The 20,245-nt window shown below is 40.4% G+C and overlaps 2 protein-coding genes across 6 annotated transcripts in view; one reads left to right on the forward strand and one right to left on the reverse strand.

Moving 5' to 3' along the window:
* Positions 1-5,964, forward strand: part of DNM1L (dynamin 1 like) — a 67,559-nt gene extending 61,595 nt beyond the window's left edge. For all 5 annotated transcript variants that reach the window (XM_010370980.2, XM_010370983.2, XM_010370984.2 and 2 more), the window contains 4 exons: positions 658-834; positions 1,004-1,113; positions 3,061-3,220; positions 3,802-5,964. In XM_010370980.2, the coding sequence (XP_010369282.1) occupies positions 658-834; positions 1,004-1,113; positions 3,061-3,220; positions 3,802-3,858 (504 nt within the window). In that variant the 3' untranslated portion in view covers positions 3,859-5,964. The remainder of the gene's footprint in view (positions 1-657; positions 835-1,003; positions 1,114-3,060; positions 3,221-3,801) is intronic.
* Positions 5,965-6,959: 995 nt separating this feature from the next.
* YARS2 (tyrosyl-tRNA synthetase 2) lies at positions 6,960-18,856 on the reverse strand. The gene is made up of 5 exons (XM_010370987.2): positions 18,006-18,856; positions 16,787-16,954; positions 11,975-12,130; positions 11,184-11,354; positions 6,960-7,769 (listed from the first exon to the last, which is right to left on the reverse strand). The coding sequence occupies exons 1-5, from the start codon at positions 18,782-18,784 to the stop codon at positions 7,610-7,612; spliced, it is 1,434 nt and encodes a 477-aa protein (XP_010369289.1). The 5' UTR covers positions 18,785-18,856; the 3' UTR covers positions 6,960-7,609.
* Positions 18,857-20,245: the final 1,389 nt, after the last annotated feature.

Here is a 20,245-nt window from a genome sequence, read left to right on the forward strand (position 1 = left end):
ACTAGATTTCTTTCCACAAATCCTTAAGAGTACAGAGGTTGAGGGGATTTCTGTTGTGTTTATCACATTCCACATTTGAAACAACTCATAGTGACTGTCAACCTACGAATAGCAAATGTAGTCTTGCTTTTTGTTAAAGAGTTCTTACTTATACCTTATGGCATTTTGTTGACTATAGGAATGTAAATTGACTTGAAATACATAAACTCTTAACTTCAGGGACATAAGTTCATGGAACTTTTAGAGTTTAACAGTGTTTATGATTACTTAAACTGAATGGCAGTTCTTTGTGCTTTTAACGAGTAGTTTTGATTTTAAGGGCAGCATATACTTTTTCTACAATTTAGTGTTTGAAGGGTGGGAGAAGAGGAATGATTTTGAAAAGTTAGCGAGCGAATGATAAAGAAAAAAGGAATTAAATAGAACATAAATTGGTTGATGCCTTGCAAACAACTTACAGCAGAACCTCTTATTTAGCTAGGTCAGAGTTTCAGTTATACATGCTACCTACTGTCTCCTTCTGACCTCATTATCTGTATGAATAAACTTCAGATGGGTACTGGATGTATATTGACTACTGTGAAATAAAATGAACTTTGTTTTAGTTAAGGTCAGATATGATGTGGTTGGTATAGGTTTTGGAACATGTTTTTTCAGGTTGCATCTGGAGGTGGTGGGGTTGGAGATGGTGTTCAAGAACCAACAACAGGCAATTGGAGAGGAATGCTGAAAACTTCAAAAGCTGAAGAGTTATTAGCAGAAGAAAAATCAAAACCCATTCCAATTATGCCAGCCAGTCCACAAAAAGGTCATGCTGTGAATCTGCTGGATGTGGTAAGCCATGACAATTTGGTTTAGGTCTGATAAGATGACCAAGTTAGTAGGAAAATGATTAGACAGAAAGAACTAAAGTCTCAAAAACTTATATAACTTTCAGATGTTAAATGCTGCCATTTCAAAGTGTCACAAAAGTAACATTTTTACCCCCCTCATCCCTATTTAGCCAGTTCCTGTTGCACGGAAACTATCTGCTCGGGAACAGCGAGATTGTGAGGTTATTGAACGACTCATTAAATCATATTTTCTCATTGTCAGAAAGAATATTCAAGACAGGTTAGTATTACTTACTGTAAATCACAGGCTCTAATACTGCTGGATGATTCTATGATCTGTTTTGAAAAATACATGTATTTTTAAAATTTTAGGTTTTTATTCTAAATCATCGAGTGGATTCTCTGATAGTCCTTTGGTAACTTGTAGCAAGACTCAGTTTGTTAACATAGAATGACTAGGACCTCATGTATCAGCTAGAAAAAGCTATTAAAATGAATCTTTTGTTCTATATGGCTGCCACATTTTGAGTCATTTAAGAAAATGTTTTTTTCCTAAATTTTAATTTAGTAGTTTCATTAATTATTTTGGCTAGTAACACTGACTTGCCTTTTTAATTTAACTTGGTTTTCCAAAGTATCAAAACAAATGTCTTTTACTAAGAAATATGTATACGGTTTCTCGTTCAGAATGTTTTTGCATGTGTCGACTCCCCTACTGCATCTTCTCCTTCATGTTGCCTGGTATGTCATTTTCATGCAGTAATAGGGAAAATACACATTTAGTTGTATGACGTGATCTATTAGAAAATATTCTGTATCCAGTTTTTGGTAATCTGTCAGCAGCTAAGATGAATTTTACTGCACAGAGTAATAAATATATTTCATATTGAAATAAATGATTTTGTCTGTAGAACCATTTATCTTTTTTGCTTGTAGACTTTTTAAACCTGTAGCTTGTAGTAGAAATAATAGTTCCTAGTGTTTTACACTGTGGGCTTGAAAAAATTCCATTTGTCTCCTTCATTGCCCCCATCCCCTACAGAGGGTGTTTTTGTTTTGAGATGGAGTCTCGCTTTGTCGCTCAGGCTGGGGTGCAGTGGCGCAGTCTTGGCCCACTTCAACCTCTGCCTTCGGGGTTCAAGCGATTCTCCTGCCTTAGCCTCCTGAGTAGCTGGGATAACAGGTGTGCAGCACCATGCCTGGCTGATTTTTGTATTTTTAGTAGAGACGGGTTTCACCATATTAGCCAGGCTGGTCTCGAACTCCTGACGTCAGGTGATTCACCTGTCTCGGCCTCTCAAAGTGCTGGGATTACAGGCGTGAGCCATCGCACCTGGCTCACTTAATGTTTTCAAGCCTCATCTGTATTGTAGTATGAATCAGTATAGTCATGCGCCACATAACATTTTAGTCAACACACAACATATTTGAATGTGTTCCCATTAGATTATAATATCATATTTTTGCTGTACATTTTCTATGTTTAGATACACGAATTCTTCCCATTGTATTACAGTTCCCTATTCAGTACAGTAACATGCTGTACATGTTTGTAGCCTAGGAGCAATAGGCTATCCCATATAGCTTAGGCATATCGTAGGCTGTACCATCTACATTTGTGTAAGGACTCTCTGTGGTGATCACGTAATGAAATCATCTAATAATGCATTTCTCAGAGCATATCCTTGTCATTAAGTGATGTATCTTTTTATCTGTGAATAATACTAGATTATAGAGATATACTGTGTTATCCATTCATCAGCTGATGTTTGTGTTTTTCTCACTTATTGGCTATTATGAATAAATGCCTATTGAAGAGTTTTGAAATAAGGATGATGGAAAGAAGGTAAAGTAGCTCAGCCTCTCGAGTAGCTGGGATCACAGGCATGTGCCACCAGGCTAAGCTAATTTTTGTAGTTTTAGTGCCGATGGGGTTTCACCATGTTGGCCATGCTGGTGTCAAACTCCTGGCCTCAAGCAATCCACCCGCCTCAGCCTCCTGAAGTGCTGGGATTACAGGCATGAGCCACTGGGCCCGGCCGAGAACTGCTTTTCTTAATGTTTAATTATAATTAAGCAAAAATATAAAGGGTGATTACGCCATTAATGAAATATCCAAAGTAGTACAGTGTTCTTACTTAACTTTATTTCATGAGGTTATTTTCTAAGCCCAGATTATTAAAAGTAGAATTTTGGCTAACATTCCGTAATTTGGTTTTGTTTGCAGTGTGCCAAAGGCAGTAATGCATTTTTTGGTTAATCATGTGAAAGACACTCTTCAGAGTGAGCTAGTAGGCCAGCTCTATAAATCATCCTTATTGGATGATCTTCTGACTGAATCTGAGGACATGGCACAGCGCAGGAAAGAAGCAGCTGATATGCTAAAGGTACTGTGAACCTTTGGAATTTTTATACTTGGGTAGTAGATAGAAACATAGAAATAGTGTTAAATGCAGTTTGATTATTGGATGTATATAGTCTTTATATTCTAGCTAGGCTTGTTTCCTATTGGTACTTGATAAAAATCTTTTTTTTTTGAGACGGAGTCTTGCTCTGTAGCCCAGGCTAGGGTGCAGTGGTGCCATCTCTCAGCTCATTGCAAGCTCCGCCTCCTGGGTTCACGCCATTCTCCTGCCTCAGCCTCCAGAGTAGCTGGGACCATAGGTGCCCGCCACTACGCCCGGCTGCTTTTTGGTATTTTTAGTAGAGACCGTGTTAGCTAGGATGGTCTTGATATCCTGACCTCATGATCTGCCCACCTCAGCCTCCCAGAGTACTGGGATTAAGTGCTGGGATTACAGGCATGAGCCACCGCACCCGGCCGGTACTTGATTAGATTCAAATTCCAGAGAAGATATTGGTTAGTTATAAAGCTACCACATATACATTGGAAAAATCACCCCGCATAATTCAGATTAATTTCATAACTTTGTAATAGCATTTAAAATTTTTATTTCCTTTAATGCAGGCATTACAAGGAGCCAGTCAAATTATTGCTGAAATCCGAGAGACTCATCTTTGGTGAAGAGAACTATGTAATACTGAGACTTTGTTGACTCAAAACTTGCTAGTTACTGCCTACCTGAGTAGAATCTTATTTATGAACTCCTGTGTGTTGCAGTGGTATGAATCTGCTCATGTGAAGACTGGCTATAAACTGAAAAGTGTATTCCATATTGCAGAACAAATCACACATTTAATCCAAATAATAAATGGCTGTTTCTAAAGTTTCCCAGTATATGTAAAATACATCAAGTCTGTCTTGTGACAGTTTCATCTGAACTTAAAAAGAACTGTTAATGTTCTAGCTGTGCAAAGCAGTTTGCCTGTGGATAAGATGACCTGTGTAATAATCTTTGTTAGTAGTCTCAAAGCTGCTGCCATACTCCTCCAAGAAGAAAGCACCAAGAGAACATTTCATATGACTATAATGCATGTACTATATAAGCTGATCTGGCTTTGAAAGATGTGAGTTGGCAAGTTCCTCACATAGTCATTGTATTCCACCTGTCCTGCAATTTAGTTTTTCTGAGCTTCTCTGCAGCCTTTGATGTGTTTTTAAGAAAGCTGAATGCACAAGAGGATCTGTGACACTGACATGGATGTGGTGTGCATACTGTGTAGTTACATAGCCCTTCCAATTCTGGGTCCATTTGCGCTAGCAAATTAAAATATGCTTTGATTCATACTTAAACCTGAAAGCTGGAATGTGTACATTAATTCCTACATTAAAAACAGCCATCTACCCTTGATTATCTAGAAAGACTTGGTAATGATGGCCAGTTCCTTTTAGGTTTTAGAAAATCAAATGATGACCTAAATTTCCCTTAATTTGCAAATACAGTAGTAATTAAGGTATATCTCTCTAAAGTGGAGCACTTAAACCAGGCTCTAAGATTCACTTTGAGGTGGAACTTAAAACCAATGTACTGTATGTATGCACTGGTAATAGCTACTTTTGCTTCATACCAACAAAATGTATTAGAATAGTATGAAAGTACTGGAGGAGCTGAAAGAAACACCCAAGGCCAGGCGTGGTAGCTCACGCCTGTAATCCCAGCACTTTGGGAGGCCGAGGCAGGCAGATCACCTGAGGTCAGGAGTTGGAGACCAGCTTGACCAACACGGAGAAACCCCGTCTCTACTAAAAATACAAAATTAGCCCGGCGTGGTGGCGCATGCCTGTAATCCCAGCTACTCGGGAGGGTGAGGCAAGAGAATCACTTGAACCCGGGAGGTGGAGGTTGTGGTGAGCTAAGATCGTGCCATTGCACTCCAGCCTGGGCAACAAGAGCGAAACTCCATCTCAAAAAAGAAAAAAGAAAAACACCCAGATACACATACTCCTTCAGATTTAAGCTGCATTTATGGGGTAGTGATGAGGTTTAGAACATATACATATTTTGTTAAAATTCCCCAGATGATTCTTGGTATGAACCACAACATTATAAATTTTAAGATATACTTAGAAATCCTTAAGACATCTAGCCCCATTTCTAATAGACAATACATTTATATTGCAGATAATTTTTTTTTTTTTTCAGTTTATGACCCGATATTTATGAAGGACTACTGGCAGGGAAAATATGAATATGTTAACTTTAGCTTATGGCATCAATTTACTAAGGAACAACAGGCTCACCAACTGATCTCACACATAAAAAACCCCACATCATCAGTCTGATCCGATATGGTACTACTTTGAATCTCTTACTAGTACCACCTTGAGAGAGGATACATGCTCCCAAAACGTTACCACACTTAAAAATCACTGCCATCATTAAGCATCAGTTTCAAAATTATAGCCATCCATGATTTACTTTTTCCAGATGACTACCATTATTCTAGTCTTTTGAATTTGTAAGGAAAACAAAAACAAAAATTTTTGATGCACTTTTCTCAAGCACATCAGATTTCAAATTGAAAATTAAAGACATACTATGGTAATGCACTTGTTAGTACTACACACTTTGTACAACAAAAATCGGAGGCAAGAAACTTAATGGAAAGAGAAAAACCTTCCTTTGTTGGCCCTTAAACTGAATCAAGATCTGAAATGTAGAGATGATCTCTGACATTTATAACATACCTGTACTTGCTGTGTAAATAAAATTGCTGGTATGAAATGACATTAAAGTTTGTCAAAAAATGAATTCTTAACTTTTCTCCCAGAGAAAGGGAGAGAGAGAAAAGAAAGAGCTTTTTAATACCTAAATCTATTTTGGAACATAACTGTATAGAATACCAAACATTTTATGACTTTTTTCCTACCAGATTCTGACAGTTCACCAAGGTATTATAACATCTCCATTTTTGCGTATGAAGACAGTGACTTGCTCCAAGTAATCCAGGTAGTACATGGCTAGAATTTGAACACTAAAGCCATGCTCTGCTGCCTGTAAGGTTTTCAAAAGAAATCTGATTAATCATTTTGTATGTGATTCACTTGATCCTCAAGGCAACAGGGAGGCCACTGCCTTGATTTTTAAGATATGGAAATAGTTCTGGAGAATTAATTTGCCTCATGTTTGCAGAGCTAGCTCAGTCTTGATTCCAAATCCTTTAAGTTTGACCTGAAAACTTTCCTTACCTGGATACTTTTTGATATTCTCATATGATTGCATATTTGGTATAATTGCCTTTATTTTGGGGGTATAACTTTTTAATTTACCTCAAGTTGGAATCTGTCTGGGGGGAAAAGTTGAAACTTAAAACCAATTTAAATTTCTAAATTTAAAAAAACATTGCTACCATAGGAATCTACTGACAAAACCAGGCTTAATGTGAATAGAATTACACTGGAACACAGGCAAGGAACTAGAAAACTGAATTAGAAACTTTCTGAAAAGTCACATACTGATTTTTGTACTATTCTTTGTAAAGAAACTACTTCTTGCTGTAATTTCTCAAAGCAACCATGGCCTCATCTAACTTTTCTCCTTTTTAAGGAGAACTACATTTGCTCCCTGAACTACAAAAAAATCAAATTTCGAATCAAAGTTTTTAATACTAGTTTTTCCATTTCTAATGTGGACACTAGAGGCCCTGTTGATTTTATAAACAACTATATAACATTAGTGAGATGGGTGCTCCATATCTGATACAAAAGCAGCTACAATTTATTTTTTTGAGACAGAGTGTCACTCACTACTCATGCTATCTCCCAGGCTGGAGTGCAGTGGTGTGATCTCAGCTCACTGCAACTTCCATCTACTGGGTTTGAGTGATTCTCGCAGCTCAGGCTCTTTAGCTGGAGTTACAGGTCTGCCTCCATGCCTGACTAATTTTTATATTTTCAGTAGAGACAGGGTTTCACCCTGTTGGCCAGGCTGGTCTCAAACTCCTGGCCTCAAGCGATTTGCCCAGCTTGGCCTCTCAAAGTGCTGGGATTATAGGTGTGAGCCACTGCACCCTGCCTCACAATTCCTTACACTACCTCTTTTTCATTGTTCCTCGTCACTACAAAAAGGAGAGCAGGAAGGGTAAGATACGAAAGCCAGCATTTCTTTCTCTTCTGAAGTATAAAGAGATTAACCCTGAAAGTCATGGTTTTTTATGGTAATCAAGGTTTGTACATCAGAAAATAAAACATCCCATCATTAAACAAATATTTATTAACCGGCCCATAAAAATAATGAAGTTACTCACACTGAGTCCTAGTCCATTCTATTTTTCTGATTTGCATAAGCAAAGGTCTAAGTTCTGGAGCCAGCCCTTCAGAGGTCTTGAGAATGAAGGATGGTTAAGTTTATTTGGACAACATGAAGGACTTTTCATCATAACTGAAGCCATTTTATAATGTAGAAATTTCTTTTTCCTATTTTAAGTAAGGAAAGTCCATTCTTGAGAATATGTTGTCCAACAACTAAAACACTCTCAGGATTTGTTACTTGTCGGTGATTTATGCTGACTCCACCTTCTGTTATCATTCGATACCTAAAAAACAGAAACGTTTAGTAAGTAGAGAGATCCAATCACTGTTGATCTGTCCCCCAAAGACTGTTCACTTAGATTTCAGAGGCTCTCCAGTTGAGAACATGTGGCCCTGGACTGTTACCTTCGTGTTTGCTCTATTAATAGATTCTGCCTCTCTTTAATGCTCTTTGTTTTTTGTTTCTTTTTGAGACACAGTCTTGCTCTGTAGCCCAGGCTGGTGTGATCTCAGTTCACTGCAACCTCCGCCTCCTGCGTTCTAAGTGATTCTTCTGCCTCAGCCTCCAGAGTAGCTGGGATTACAGGTGCCTGCCACCACACCTGGCTAATTTTTGTATTTTCAGTAGAGACGGGTTTCGCCATGTTGGCCAGGCTGGTCTCAAACTCCCGACCTCAGGTGATCCACCTGCTTCGGCCTCCTAAAGTGCTGGGAATACAGGTGTGAACCACTGCACCTGGCTGGAATTTATGCCTTGCATCTGAGATGCAAGGCATAAAGGTAAATTTCTTGTTTAGTGGAGAAAAAGAGCTGGCATATCTCACTGCTTTTGCTAACTATTCAGTTGGTAGTGGCTTTAAAAACGAAGTGAATAGGAATAATGGAGAATTCCCCCCCACCACCTTGGGGAAAAAAAATCACAGAAAAGAAACTTCTAAAAATAAAAGAGAACAATTGTTGCTTTCAGTAAACTATCCATGAGACACAAGTCACAACTACAGTGTTAGCTACAGAAATCTTTAGGAAACTTGCTTATGAAGCTGGAAAGTCCTTGCAAATTATATTGAGACTATGCAAATAGCAAATTGTTAAAATGAAAAATTTTCTTAAAAATGAAATTGGTTGGTTTCAGAAATTGGAGATCCATAGCTGATCTAATACATCAGATTACTAACCAAAATTGATGGCATATATAAAGTTAAATAAATTTCACTGGAGTTATTTATCATCCAACTAATTCACTAAACATTTACAGAGCTCTATGTGCTAAATATAAATGGTACTGCAATCTAGCAGAGAGATAAAGATAAATAAATGAACAATGACAACACACTGTGATTAATGCTGACCTAGGAGAAGCTGGGCACGGTGCCTCACGCCTGAAATCTCAGCACTTTGACAGGCCGAGGCGGGCAGATCACAAGGTCAGGAGATCAAGACCATCCTGCCTAACATGGTGAAACCCCGTCTCTACTAAAATATACAAAAAAAATGAGCCGGGTGTGGTGGCGGGTGCCTGTAATCCCAGCTACTCGGGAGGCTGAGGCAGAACTGCTTGAACCCGGGAGGCAGAGGTTGCAGTGAGCTGAGATCGCGCCACTGCACTCCGGCCTGGGCAACAGAGCGAGACTCCGTCTCAAGAAAAAACCAAAAAAGACCTAGGAGAAGTTGTTCTAGGGGCACACTGGGTAGGTGAGGGCTGAACATTTCACTGAAAAAAGAGATACTTAAACTGGGAGTGAAGCTACCTTGACAATCGTCAGGAAACATGGGAGCAGCTAGAAAGTGGTGAGATCTGAGAAGTCAGGACTACAGCATGGCTAGATCTTTGGAAGTCCTTAATAAAGATAAATGGTGGTTTTCTCTCATCTGAATGTGTTACCAAATTAAGAAACAACTACTGACATCGTTTTAAAAATATTTTTATACTTTTTTTTTTTTTTGGGTAGAGACGGAGTCTCACTACATTCTTGCCCACACGGATCTCGAATTCCTGGCCCCAAGCAATCCTCCCGCCCCCGGCCTTCCAAAGTGCTGGGATTACAGGTGTGAGCTACCATACCTGGCCATGGACATGGTTTTATAAAACTCATCAGTAAAAGATTTTCTACTTAAGGCAGATTCCTTTTTTTTAGGAAGTATTATTTTACGTTGCCTGCTGGTTTCCAGATCATGTTCTAAGTTTTATTTAAATGCACCAAACCTATTTAGCTTATATAATATAAAAAAATATAATCAGTATTACTTAGAGCCCTGGCTAAATCAGATGTGGTGTCATCTTTAGTAGTGGTAAAGCTTCCAGTATTAGTGAACACACCACAACAACACTGAGAAGAAAACAAAATCGGCTTCCATAGTGAGGAAAATTACTTGTCTCCGTGACGTACTCTAGGGAAGTATAAGACACCAGCCTCAAATTCACTGTGTATTAAACCAGCAGATGAGGGAATCACTAAGGTGGAGTGGCAGGTGATGCATAGGGAGACAATGGGTGCTTTCTCCAGGCAGAATAATCTAGGACTCTTAGGACAGAGGCAAACAATCCAAGACAATTGAAAGAGAACAGCAGCTATAACAAATGTCATTCATAATCATGGCCATGATATGGCTGATAACCATTTGACTTATGTGTGAACTCCTGTAAAAGAGGCACCCGGGGGTCTTCTGGCTACCCAACACTTTTCCTTCCATTTCACTGCTCATTTAAAAATGGATAAGCATCAATTATATGCTGAATTATTTTTTTGTGAAACACCTTATTCTTTAATACCTCATAACTGAGGAATTAAAATATTCTACTCAATTCCTGAATAGAAAATGCAGTTCTCAAGGGGATTATTATATAGTTTACAATAATAGTCTTATGACGTTAGTAGGTCAGTGCAAAAGTACTTGCGGTTTTGGCCATTATTGCTCATTTCATTTTCAGAAATTCAGATAATACTATCGATAGGTAACCTTTCCCATCCCTGAGTATAAAGAGGATACAGACTATGAGAGGGGCTGGGTGAATCTGTTACACAGGGCCTCTGTTTCTGCATCCCTCTAAAATTGTGACCATATCCCTAAGCCGTACACTGATGCCAGTATATTTACTGAACAACATGTCCCTAAAATGCACTTTTCCAGTGTTGAAGGAAAGACTGGGTTAGATGTAGTAAGAGACAGTATATGAGTATTGTACTATTATAGAAAATGTAAGGTATTTTCAACAATAAGTACTCTCAGGCTATACTTTATTCTTGGACTAAACTAACTTTTCTAAGGAAGAGATGCCACTAAAGCATTGTCAGGAAAACACCCTCTCTGGAAACACATGCTGTGAACTGTAACATTTTATTTATTTATTTATTGTTTGAGACGGAGTCTCGCTCTGTCGCCCAGGCTGGAGTGCAGTGGTGGGATCTCTGCTCACTGCAAGCTCCGCCTCCCGAGTTGATGCCATTCTCCTGCCTCAGCCTCCCAAGTAGCTGGGACTACAGGCACCTGCCCCCACGCCTGGCTAATTTTTTGTATTTTTAGTAGAGACGGGGTTTCACCGTGTTAGCCAGGATGGTCTCCATCTCCTGACCTCGTGATACGCCTGCTTCTGCCTCCCAAAGTGCTGGGATTACAGGCGTGAGCCACTGCTCCTGGCCTTGTGAACTGTAACATTTAATGGTGAATTAACTGTAAATCTAAAAGTTAAATAATCTTACCCTCGGGGACCATCTGGAATGGCATTTGCTTTGCGGCAGGTATCTAGGACACTTGTTCCAGGATCGAGAAAAAATTCAGAAAATGGAGCTTCTTTAAACAACTCTTTTAACTCCTGATCAGACATGACCTCCAGTGCATCTATGCTACTATGATAAAGGGCTTGTGTACACCTGAAAAACACATTTTAAGAGCCACATTATATAAATGTTTATTCAAATACATGTTCTAATACCCATTAACCAATTATAGAGTGTCCAAGTTCTAGACTAAAAGTTTTTTTTTTTTTTTTTTTTGAGATGGAGTCTTGCTCTGTTGCCCTGGCTGGATTGCAATGGTGTGATCTCAGCTCACTGCAACCTCCGCCTCCTGGGTTCAAGTGATTCTCCTGCCTCAGCCTCCTGAGTAGCTGGGATTACAGGCGTGTGCCACCATGCCCAGCAAATTTTTGTATTTTTAGTAGAGATGGGGTTTCACCATGTTGGTCAGGCTGGTCTCGAACTCCTGACCTCGTGATCCGCCCACCTTGGCCTCCCAATGTGCTGGGATTACAGGCGTGAGCCACTGCGCCCGGCCTAGACTAAAAGTTTTTTAAACATCTATCTGGTATAATTCATGAACTTAATTCAAGATAATCCTTCTTTCCAATAAACAGGGGCTATTTTAAATTGCTAAGTCAAATACTGAAAGTCCTTGTAATAAATGACAAGATAACCCTAAAACAGCATACCTCCTACTTTCTCATGTCCATCCACTAAATAACTATCAGGTGTTAATTATACTAAACGACTACCTTTTAGCAGAATCCAATCCTTCTCGTCCATGAACAAGCTTTGTTACTTCTGCTGCCAGTCGTTTCTGAGGACCCCGCCTTTCTGGCTCTTTGACATGCAGCTGCATGATATGATCAATCTCTGGAAGGGGCAGGAAAGTAAACAGCTTCAGGTACCTTTGGGACAAAAAAAAGAGTTACATCCCATACCTAATTTATATGTCCAGCTCCTTTACCCTTTAAAGTTATCCTGCTTATTTTTAAATATGAAACAAACATACAGAAACATACTGAACATAGTAGGTCCCATGCACACATCACCCAGATTTAAGGTGTTACTATTTTGGCATCTTTGTTTTCAATTTCTTTCCTTTTTTTTTTTTTTTTTTTTTTTGAGATGGGGGTCTTGCTGTTGCCCAGACTGGAGTGCAGTGGCATGATCATGGCTCACTGTAACCTCAACCTCCTGGGCTCAACCAATTCTCCCACCTCAGCCTCCCAAGTAGCCGGGACCACAGGCTTGTGCCACCACATCTGGCTAATTTGTTAATTTTTTTTTTTTAAAGACAGGGTCGCCCGTGTTGCCCAGGCTGGTCTCAAACTCCTGGGCTCAAGTGATCCTTTTGTCTCAGCCTCCCTAAGTGTTGGGATTATGGGTGTGAGCCACCACACCCAGCCTCATGTATCCTTTTTAAAAGGAACAAAATAGGCATAGATGAAGGCCCCAGTCCAATCACATTCCCTGCCTTGCCCCCAGAGATAACCATAAATCTAAGTTTATGTGCTGCCATCCTTCCCAAGCATGTTTTTATACTTTTATGTGCATGTGGCCATAAAAAAAAGTACTGTGTAATTTAAAAAAATGATATAAATCATCATGCTCTGCATAATGATGCTCCTGTCAATGACAGACTGCATCTATCCTCGATCCCCAACCATTTTGGCACCAGGGGGCGATGGGGAGGGAAGGTGGTTTCAGAATGAAACTGTTTCACTTCAGATCATCAGGCATTTGTTAGATCCTCATAAGGAGTGCGCAACCTAGTCTCTTGCATGCACAGTTCACAACAGGGTTTGTGCTCCTATAGGAATCTAATGCCACAGGGGATCTGACAGGAGATGGAACCCAGGTGGTAATGCTCGCTCGCCTGCCACTCAGCTCCTGTTGTGCGGCCCTGTTCCTAATAGGCCATGGACTGGTACGGTCTAACAGTGGTCCATAACATTATAATGCCATAGTATATGGTACCTTTTCTACGTTTACGTATACAAACACTTACCCTCGTGTTACCATTGCCTTCAATATTTAGTACAGTCATGTGCTGTACAAGTTTCTGCCCTAGGAAGGGTACACTGTATAGCCTAGGTGTGTAGTAGGCTATGCTATCTGTGTTTGCGTGGGGACACTCTATGATATTTGCAATGATGAAATCACCAACAACACATTTCCCAGATTGTATCCCTATTGTTAAGTGATATATGACTATTAATATCATCCTATATGTATTCTCTTTTTAAACTTTTTCTTTGGTGAAATACCTAACACACAGAAAAAAGTACATTATTCGCAAAGATACAGCTTAATGAATCATAAAGCATCTACGTAACCATTACCATGGTCAAGAAATACAATATTGGGCCGGGCGTGGTGGCTCACGCCTGTAATCCCAGCACTTTGGGAGGCCGAGGTGGGTGGATCATGAGGTCAGGAGATTGAGACCAGCCTGGACAACATGGTGAAACCCCATCTCTATTAAAAAATACACAAAAAGTCCCAGCTACTCAGAAGGCTGAGGCAGGAGAATTGCTTGAACCCGGGAGGTGGAGGTTGCAGTGAGCCAAGATTGCGCCACTGCACTCTAGCCTGGTGACAGAGGTGAGACTCCATCTCAAAAAAAAAAAAAGAAAAGAAAAGAAATACAGTATTGCCCTTACCCAAGAATGTGCAAATATATCACACACCCCTCTAAGTTAATCACTATTTTGCCTTTGATAGTAATCACTTCCTTGTCTTTCCTGACACTTTTTAACATCTCAGTATGCCTCCCTTAAGAGCATCACTTAATTTTGCCTGTCTGTAGGATTTTATATAAAAGGAATCATACAGAATTTATTTTCTGGCACGTCGATATGTTTAGGCGAGTCATCCATGATGCTGCATGTACAGCATTCCATGCTATGATTATCCTACAACGTGTTTTTCTGTGAACTTTTTTGTTTCTATTTTTAGACAATTGCTATTAATGCTGCTCTGAATAGCCTCATATACCACTGTTGGTGCATATGTGCATTAATTTGTTGGGTATATGCCCAGAAGAGGAACTGCTGGATCACAGGTTATGTGCACATTTAGCTTTAGTACGTACTGCCAAATGTTTTCCCAAAGTGGTTCTATACGTTTATTCTCCCACCACCTTGGAACAGTCTTGTCAGCACTTGGTTCTGCCAACTCTTTTGTTTAGCCATTCTGGAGGGTGCATAATGGTATCTCGTGCCCTTTATCTTGTATTTTTTCTTCTCAGTATGAAGGACTAAGCACCTTTTTATTATGTTTTTGGCCTTTGGATAGGATCTTTGTGAAGTACCTGTTCAAGTCTGTTTCCCTTGTTCTGCTGGGTTGTCTTTTTCTCACTGGCTTAGAGAAATTTCTTTTTTTAACATTAAAATAACTATGTTTAATATAGTATTTACATCGTTTTTTCATTTTTCATTTTTGAAATTATTTAAACAATTTTTTGTGGGTATACAGGTGTATATACTTAAGGGGTGCATGAGATGTTTTGATACAGACATGCAATGTGAAATAAGAAATTCTTTATATTAATTTGAATACAAGCCCTTTATCATTTAGATACATGTACTGAAAATAGCAATCATTTCCCACTCTTAACAGTGACTTATGATGAACAGATCTTATTTTTAATTTAGTCTAACTTATCTATCTCTTCCTTTCGTGTCCTGTTTAAGAATCTTTATCTTAAAGTCATAAAGGCATTTTCCTATTTATCTAAAAGCTTTATTGTTTTGTCTTTTGATATAGATTTAGGTCTATAATCTACCTGGAATTGACTTTTGTGTACCATGTAAGGTTAAGTTTCATTTTTTTCACCCACAAAGACATCTAACTAATGGAGCAATATTCACTGAAGACTGTCTTCCCAAACTACAATGCCACCTTTGCCAGAGATAAGGAGACCATATATGCTAGAGTGTGTCTGGATTCTCTAATCTGTGCCATTGGTCTCTTAACTTTACATTTAAACGTGTACCTTTACACCTAAAGGTCATTATTAGAAATAATGAGTTTGGCAAAGTTGCTAGATTTAAAGATAATATATATAAAGTTAATTGTATTTCTAAACACCAGAACCAGATAGAAAATGCAATTTTCAAAAAGATAATCAATTATCTAGGCTGGGTGCGGTAGCTCAAGCCTGTAATCCCAGCACTTTGGAAGGCTGAAGAGGGTGGATCACTTGAGGTCAGGAGTTCAAGACCAGTTTGGCCAACATGGCGAAACCCTGCCTCTACAAAAATACAAAAATTAGCCGGGCATGATGGCACATGCCTGTAGTCCCAGCTACTCAGGAGAATCGCTTGAACCCAGGAGGCGGAGGACACTCCAGCCTGGGCAACAAAACGAGACACTGTCTCAAAAAAAAAAAAAAAAGATTATCAATTCTCAATACATCAAAACCCCAGGACTATATCGTCAAACATTCTAGGACTAAATCTAAAGAGAAAAAAAACATAATTACTGAAATTTTATAATAAGGCATGATAATCTTCCACGCTGTTCTTCAAAAACATCTTGGCCAATCTTAGCCCTTTTTATTTCTATGTCAATCTTACAATGAGCTTGTCAAGTTCCACAAAAAGTCGGTTTAGATATGGTTGGTGCTGTACTAAATGTGGATCAAATCCAGAACTGGTATCTTGGCCAGGTGTGGGGGCTCATGCCTGTAATCCCAGCACTTTGGGAGTCTGAGGCAGGTTGATCGCTTGAGTCCAGGAGTTTGAGACCAGCCTGGGCAACATGGTGAAACCCTACCTCTACTAAAAAAAAAAAAAAAAAAAAAAATTAGCTGGGCATAGTGGTGTGCACCTGAGCCTGGGAATTCCAGGCTACAGTGAGCCAAGATTGTGCCACTACACTCCAGCCTGGGCAATAGGAGTGAGATTCTGTTTCAAAACAAAACAAAAAAGAACTGATATATTTTTGTACTATCAATATGGTCTAACTCTCCATTTATGTAGGTCTTTATTTTGCTCAATAGCATCTTTTAATATTTTGCAGGAAAGTCATTTATTATTAAGTCTTAAAGAATTATTCCTAGATTACTTTGATGTTACAGAGTATCAAAATATTTTTTTCACTTTTTGTTGTAGGTATGTTTGTTTCTCATTAATTCATATTCTTCCAAGAGTTTAAGGCAATTTAATTTAAGGAGAAAATCATTTCTTAAGAGAATCTTTAAAGTCATATTTGTGAGAGAAGAAAGGCAAAGGAAAAATAAGGGTAGTCAAGTTTAAGATGAAAGGAGTGAAAAAACTAGAATATGCAGGTGATAAAATCCTAAGAACTTGCTAGATATAGATCAAAAAGTTGGCTCTACATTTTCTAGCCATCTACTGTGGTTTTTCTGCTTTAACCAACAAAGTGTTTAACTTTGGAACACAGTAAAAATTAGTCTTCTATGATGTAATGGTTTATGTGCAGACAGAAACTAAGTTAAAAACAAAAAACCTATAAAATGTACATAGATTCAATGGCTAAAATTACATCATGAGTTTATGGTGTCAATTTTTCTGAGCCCATTATTCAAAACTCACCTTTCCACTGAATCGTCTGGTTGCCTGACAAAGAATTGATACAATTCAAATGGAGATGTCTTATCTCTGTTTAGCCAAACAGCGTTGCCAGCAGACTTTCCCAGCTTTGCTCCAGTTGTACTTGTAATTAGAGGAACGGTGATTCCAAATACATCTTCTCCAGTCAACCTATGATATGCATAAAGAACAATTTCATTATGTGCCTCAAGCACAAGTCGTGGTAAGTTCTACTGTTCACCTTCGAGATTTCTTTCTGGTTACTTGCTCCAGGAAAACTTCCTTGACCTCCTAAATCTGAATTCTTGTCCCTCTTATGTACTGTTACAGTACTCACCCTATTCATTCTGAATCTCATTAGTGGTTCCAGGCAGTTTCTAGGCAGGCCAAGGGGAAGTGCTACGTAACAATGGACTAGAGATTTTGAAAGGCTGAGTGGGAAGGAGAAAACTGGGTGAAAGGGTGTCAGGAAGAGACACTAAAGGAAATGTTCTAAATGCCTTTTAAACATGTGTTTTGCTCTGTAGCACATGAGCTAGCCCTATCCTTCACCTCTCTCCAGAAAATGCTATTAGACCCTCATTACTTGTCAGTTATTTGGAGTTGAAAAAACTTTTTGAGATACCAACCAAGGACTAACACTAGTTTCATGGAGGGTGCAGAGCTAAAGCAGACGCTAGCTACTCAAGGAGGTCCAGTCACGTTCTAGTATAAACACACAAAAGCAGTTTCTGTAATTAGAAAGGACGACTTAGGGGTACCAAAACAGACCGACGAAATCTTCACTAGTGGTCTGTTTCCTGCAGAGCTCTAGAATACACGGTTTCCCTTTTTTTTTTTTTTTTTTTTTAAGATGGAGTCTCCCTCTGTTGCCCAGGCTGGAGTGCAGTGGCGCGATCTCGGCTCACTGCAACCTTCGCCTCCCGGGTTCAAGCCATTCTCCTGCCTCAGCCTCCCGAAGAGCTGGGATTACAGGCGTGCATCACCACGCCCAGCTAATTTTTAGAATACACCGTTTACTCTTAATACCCTTAATTCAGCCCTTTAGTTCTTATTAGCCAGTGTTATTAACGCCATTATAGATTTTATCGCCCTTAATGGGGATAAAATCAACAAGAGCTGGAACGAAGGGCAGCAACCTACAATCCTAAGAGTAAATCACAGGCTACTAGTGTGTAAATTATTTGGTCCCAGGATTTCCCAAGGGTCTAAAGGCACTTACTTGTTGATGAACTCATATCCGGACATAATGTTGCCTAGCTGATCAGATCCGCCCAGCTGGACCCTGCATCCATAACGCTGGAAGAGGTAATAGAAGTCATAGGCCTGGAGCACCTGGTAAAAGAATTCGGCCAAGCTCATGCCCTCCGCGCTCTTGAGCCGCAGCTGCACGCTCTGCCGGCTCAGCAGCGTCCCCATGCGGAAGTGACCCCCAACTGCCGCCAGAAAGTCCACCAGGTGCTGCTTCTGGTACCAGGCCGAGTTGTCCAGCACAGTGAAGCTGCCCCAGGAGCGCCCATCAGTGAAAAGCTGCTGGTGATTAGCCGCCAGAGCCTCAAGCCCTAGGCGCAGGGCGCGCGCGTTGGCTCGCACGCGCTCTGTCTCCAGCGCCTCGCGTTCCTTGGTACGGCCGCTCGGGTCTCCCAGGCGCGCCGTGGCGCCTCCCACTAGCGCGATCACGTTGTGGCCCGCTCGCTGCAAATGAAACAGGCCCAGCAGCGCAAGAAGATGGCCCACATGAAGCGAGTCCGCCGTGGGGTCGAAGCCACAGTAAATGGTTTGAGGAAAACTCGCCGTGCCACGGTCGAAGAGCTCTGGGAGCTCTATTTTCGTCCCCGTCTCTGGGAAGAAGTCCTTGAACAGACCTCGAGCCTTCTGCGCTGCCAGTAACCCCTGAGGGCCCGAGTGGGCCTTACGCAGCCCCAAGGGCAAGAATACTGAGAGTTTTAGGGTACCAGACCAACGGCCCCAGGAAAAGGACCGAAAGATGGGCGCCGCCATATTGGTGGCGGCACGAAGGGAATGCTGGGATTGCAGGGGCCCTGCCACACCCACCTGCTTGCCGCTCCTAGGGAAGGTACGTCAGTGTTTTTCTGCGCATGCCCAAGGTGGTTACGTAGTTACGGAGCTTGGGCTCTCAGCGGTTGAGTTCCGACTTCAAGTGGCGATTCCGCCTCAGAGCCGGCGCTTATAAGTTCCCTGAAACTTAATGTCCCCATTCGCAGTGTGGATCTGCTTATGATAGTTCCTACCTCATAAGACTGTTGTGAACCTTAAGAATTAAAGCATTTGGCACATAACGCTTCACAAATGTTAACTTGTATTTAAATTTTCACGTAAAAAGATTGTGATGCGCAAGTTCTTTGAAGTCTTGGTTCCGTGCAAAAAGCTGCTCACAGAGGTTGAGAAAGGTTAGGAACTGGTTTAACTTCACAGAGAGAGTTGCTGCTGAGACGCAGGCAATTTCATAGTACCGATTCCCCAATTGCACCTCAGTCCCCAGTATTCATCAGCTCTTCCAGGAGATGGCAGTCTTGTCCAAGCTATAGCAAGAAAAACTCAGTGCAATAAAGTACATGCATCAAGTCCTGTGGTTTATTTATTTATTTTAAATACAGTTAACTAGGTTGGGACACAGCTTAGCATGAGTGGATTCAAATTAGTATTCACATCGTGCAGCGTGACAGGTGCTCTGAATACTCACCAGGGATGAGGTTCTTACTGGCAACTGGCTGGCAGGTGATCTAGCTTCAAAATCCCACATTAAAGCCTGATTTCTAGGAGCGCTTTCAAAACCCCTGGACTCTGAGTTGGGGGGAGACTGGTTTGCAGGAGGGTTACTGGAGTATGCTCTTAAGAACAACACCTATAATGGAGTGAGGGAGGCCGGGTTGGGCGGAGGGAGAAAGAAGTTGAACGGTGAACAATTTGTAATAGAGGCCTCAGACAATCCAATAGGGGCTCTGGAGCCGGGATTTCCTTTCAGAGTCATCCTGAATTGAGGCCACAGGGCAGACCTTTAGACCCTCTTACTGACTGCTCATTAAATGTGGGATGTGGGATGTTTCTGGGGAGGAAGCAAAATACTGGGTAAGGCTTTTGGAGAGGGAGATGCGCAGAAAGGGACTCAGCTGTGAGCCATAAGCAACCAACACTCCCAGCAGCTGGGGGATTGAGTGCCTTGGTCCTGGGGCTGGAGTCTGGGCCATGTTCCAAATCATTCCCTACAGGACTTTTCCATTTTTTAACGTTATAAAGTCATCTAACAAAATGAAAACTTATTTTAATAATTAGTTTCTTTGCATGTATAATTATCAGTGAATTAGTTTCTCATTGCCAGATAGTAACTTCAATAGGATTTTGAGATACTCATTCAATAGACTAATTAAACATACTCCGAACTGCATAAGAAAATAGTGTGTTCTTTCATGTTATTCAAGCTGTCTTAAAATTTGCAATCAT

The sequence above is a fragment of the Rhinopithecus roxellana genome, chromosome 10 (genome assembly GCF_007565055.1).
Source record: "Rhinopithecus roxellana isolate Shanxi Qingling chromosome 10, ASM756505v1, whole genome shotgun sequence".
Lineage (NCBI taxonomy): Eukaryota > Metazoa > Chordata > Mammalia > Primates > Cercopithecidae > Rhinopithecus > Rhinopithecus roxellana.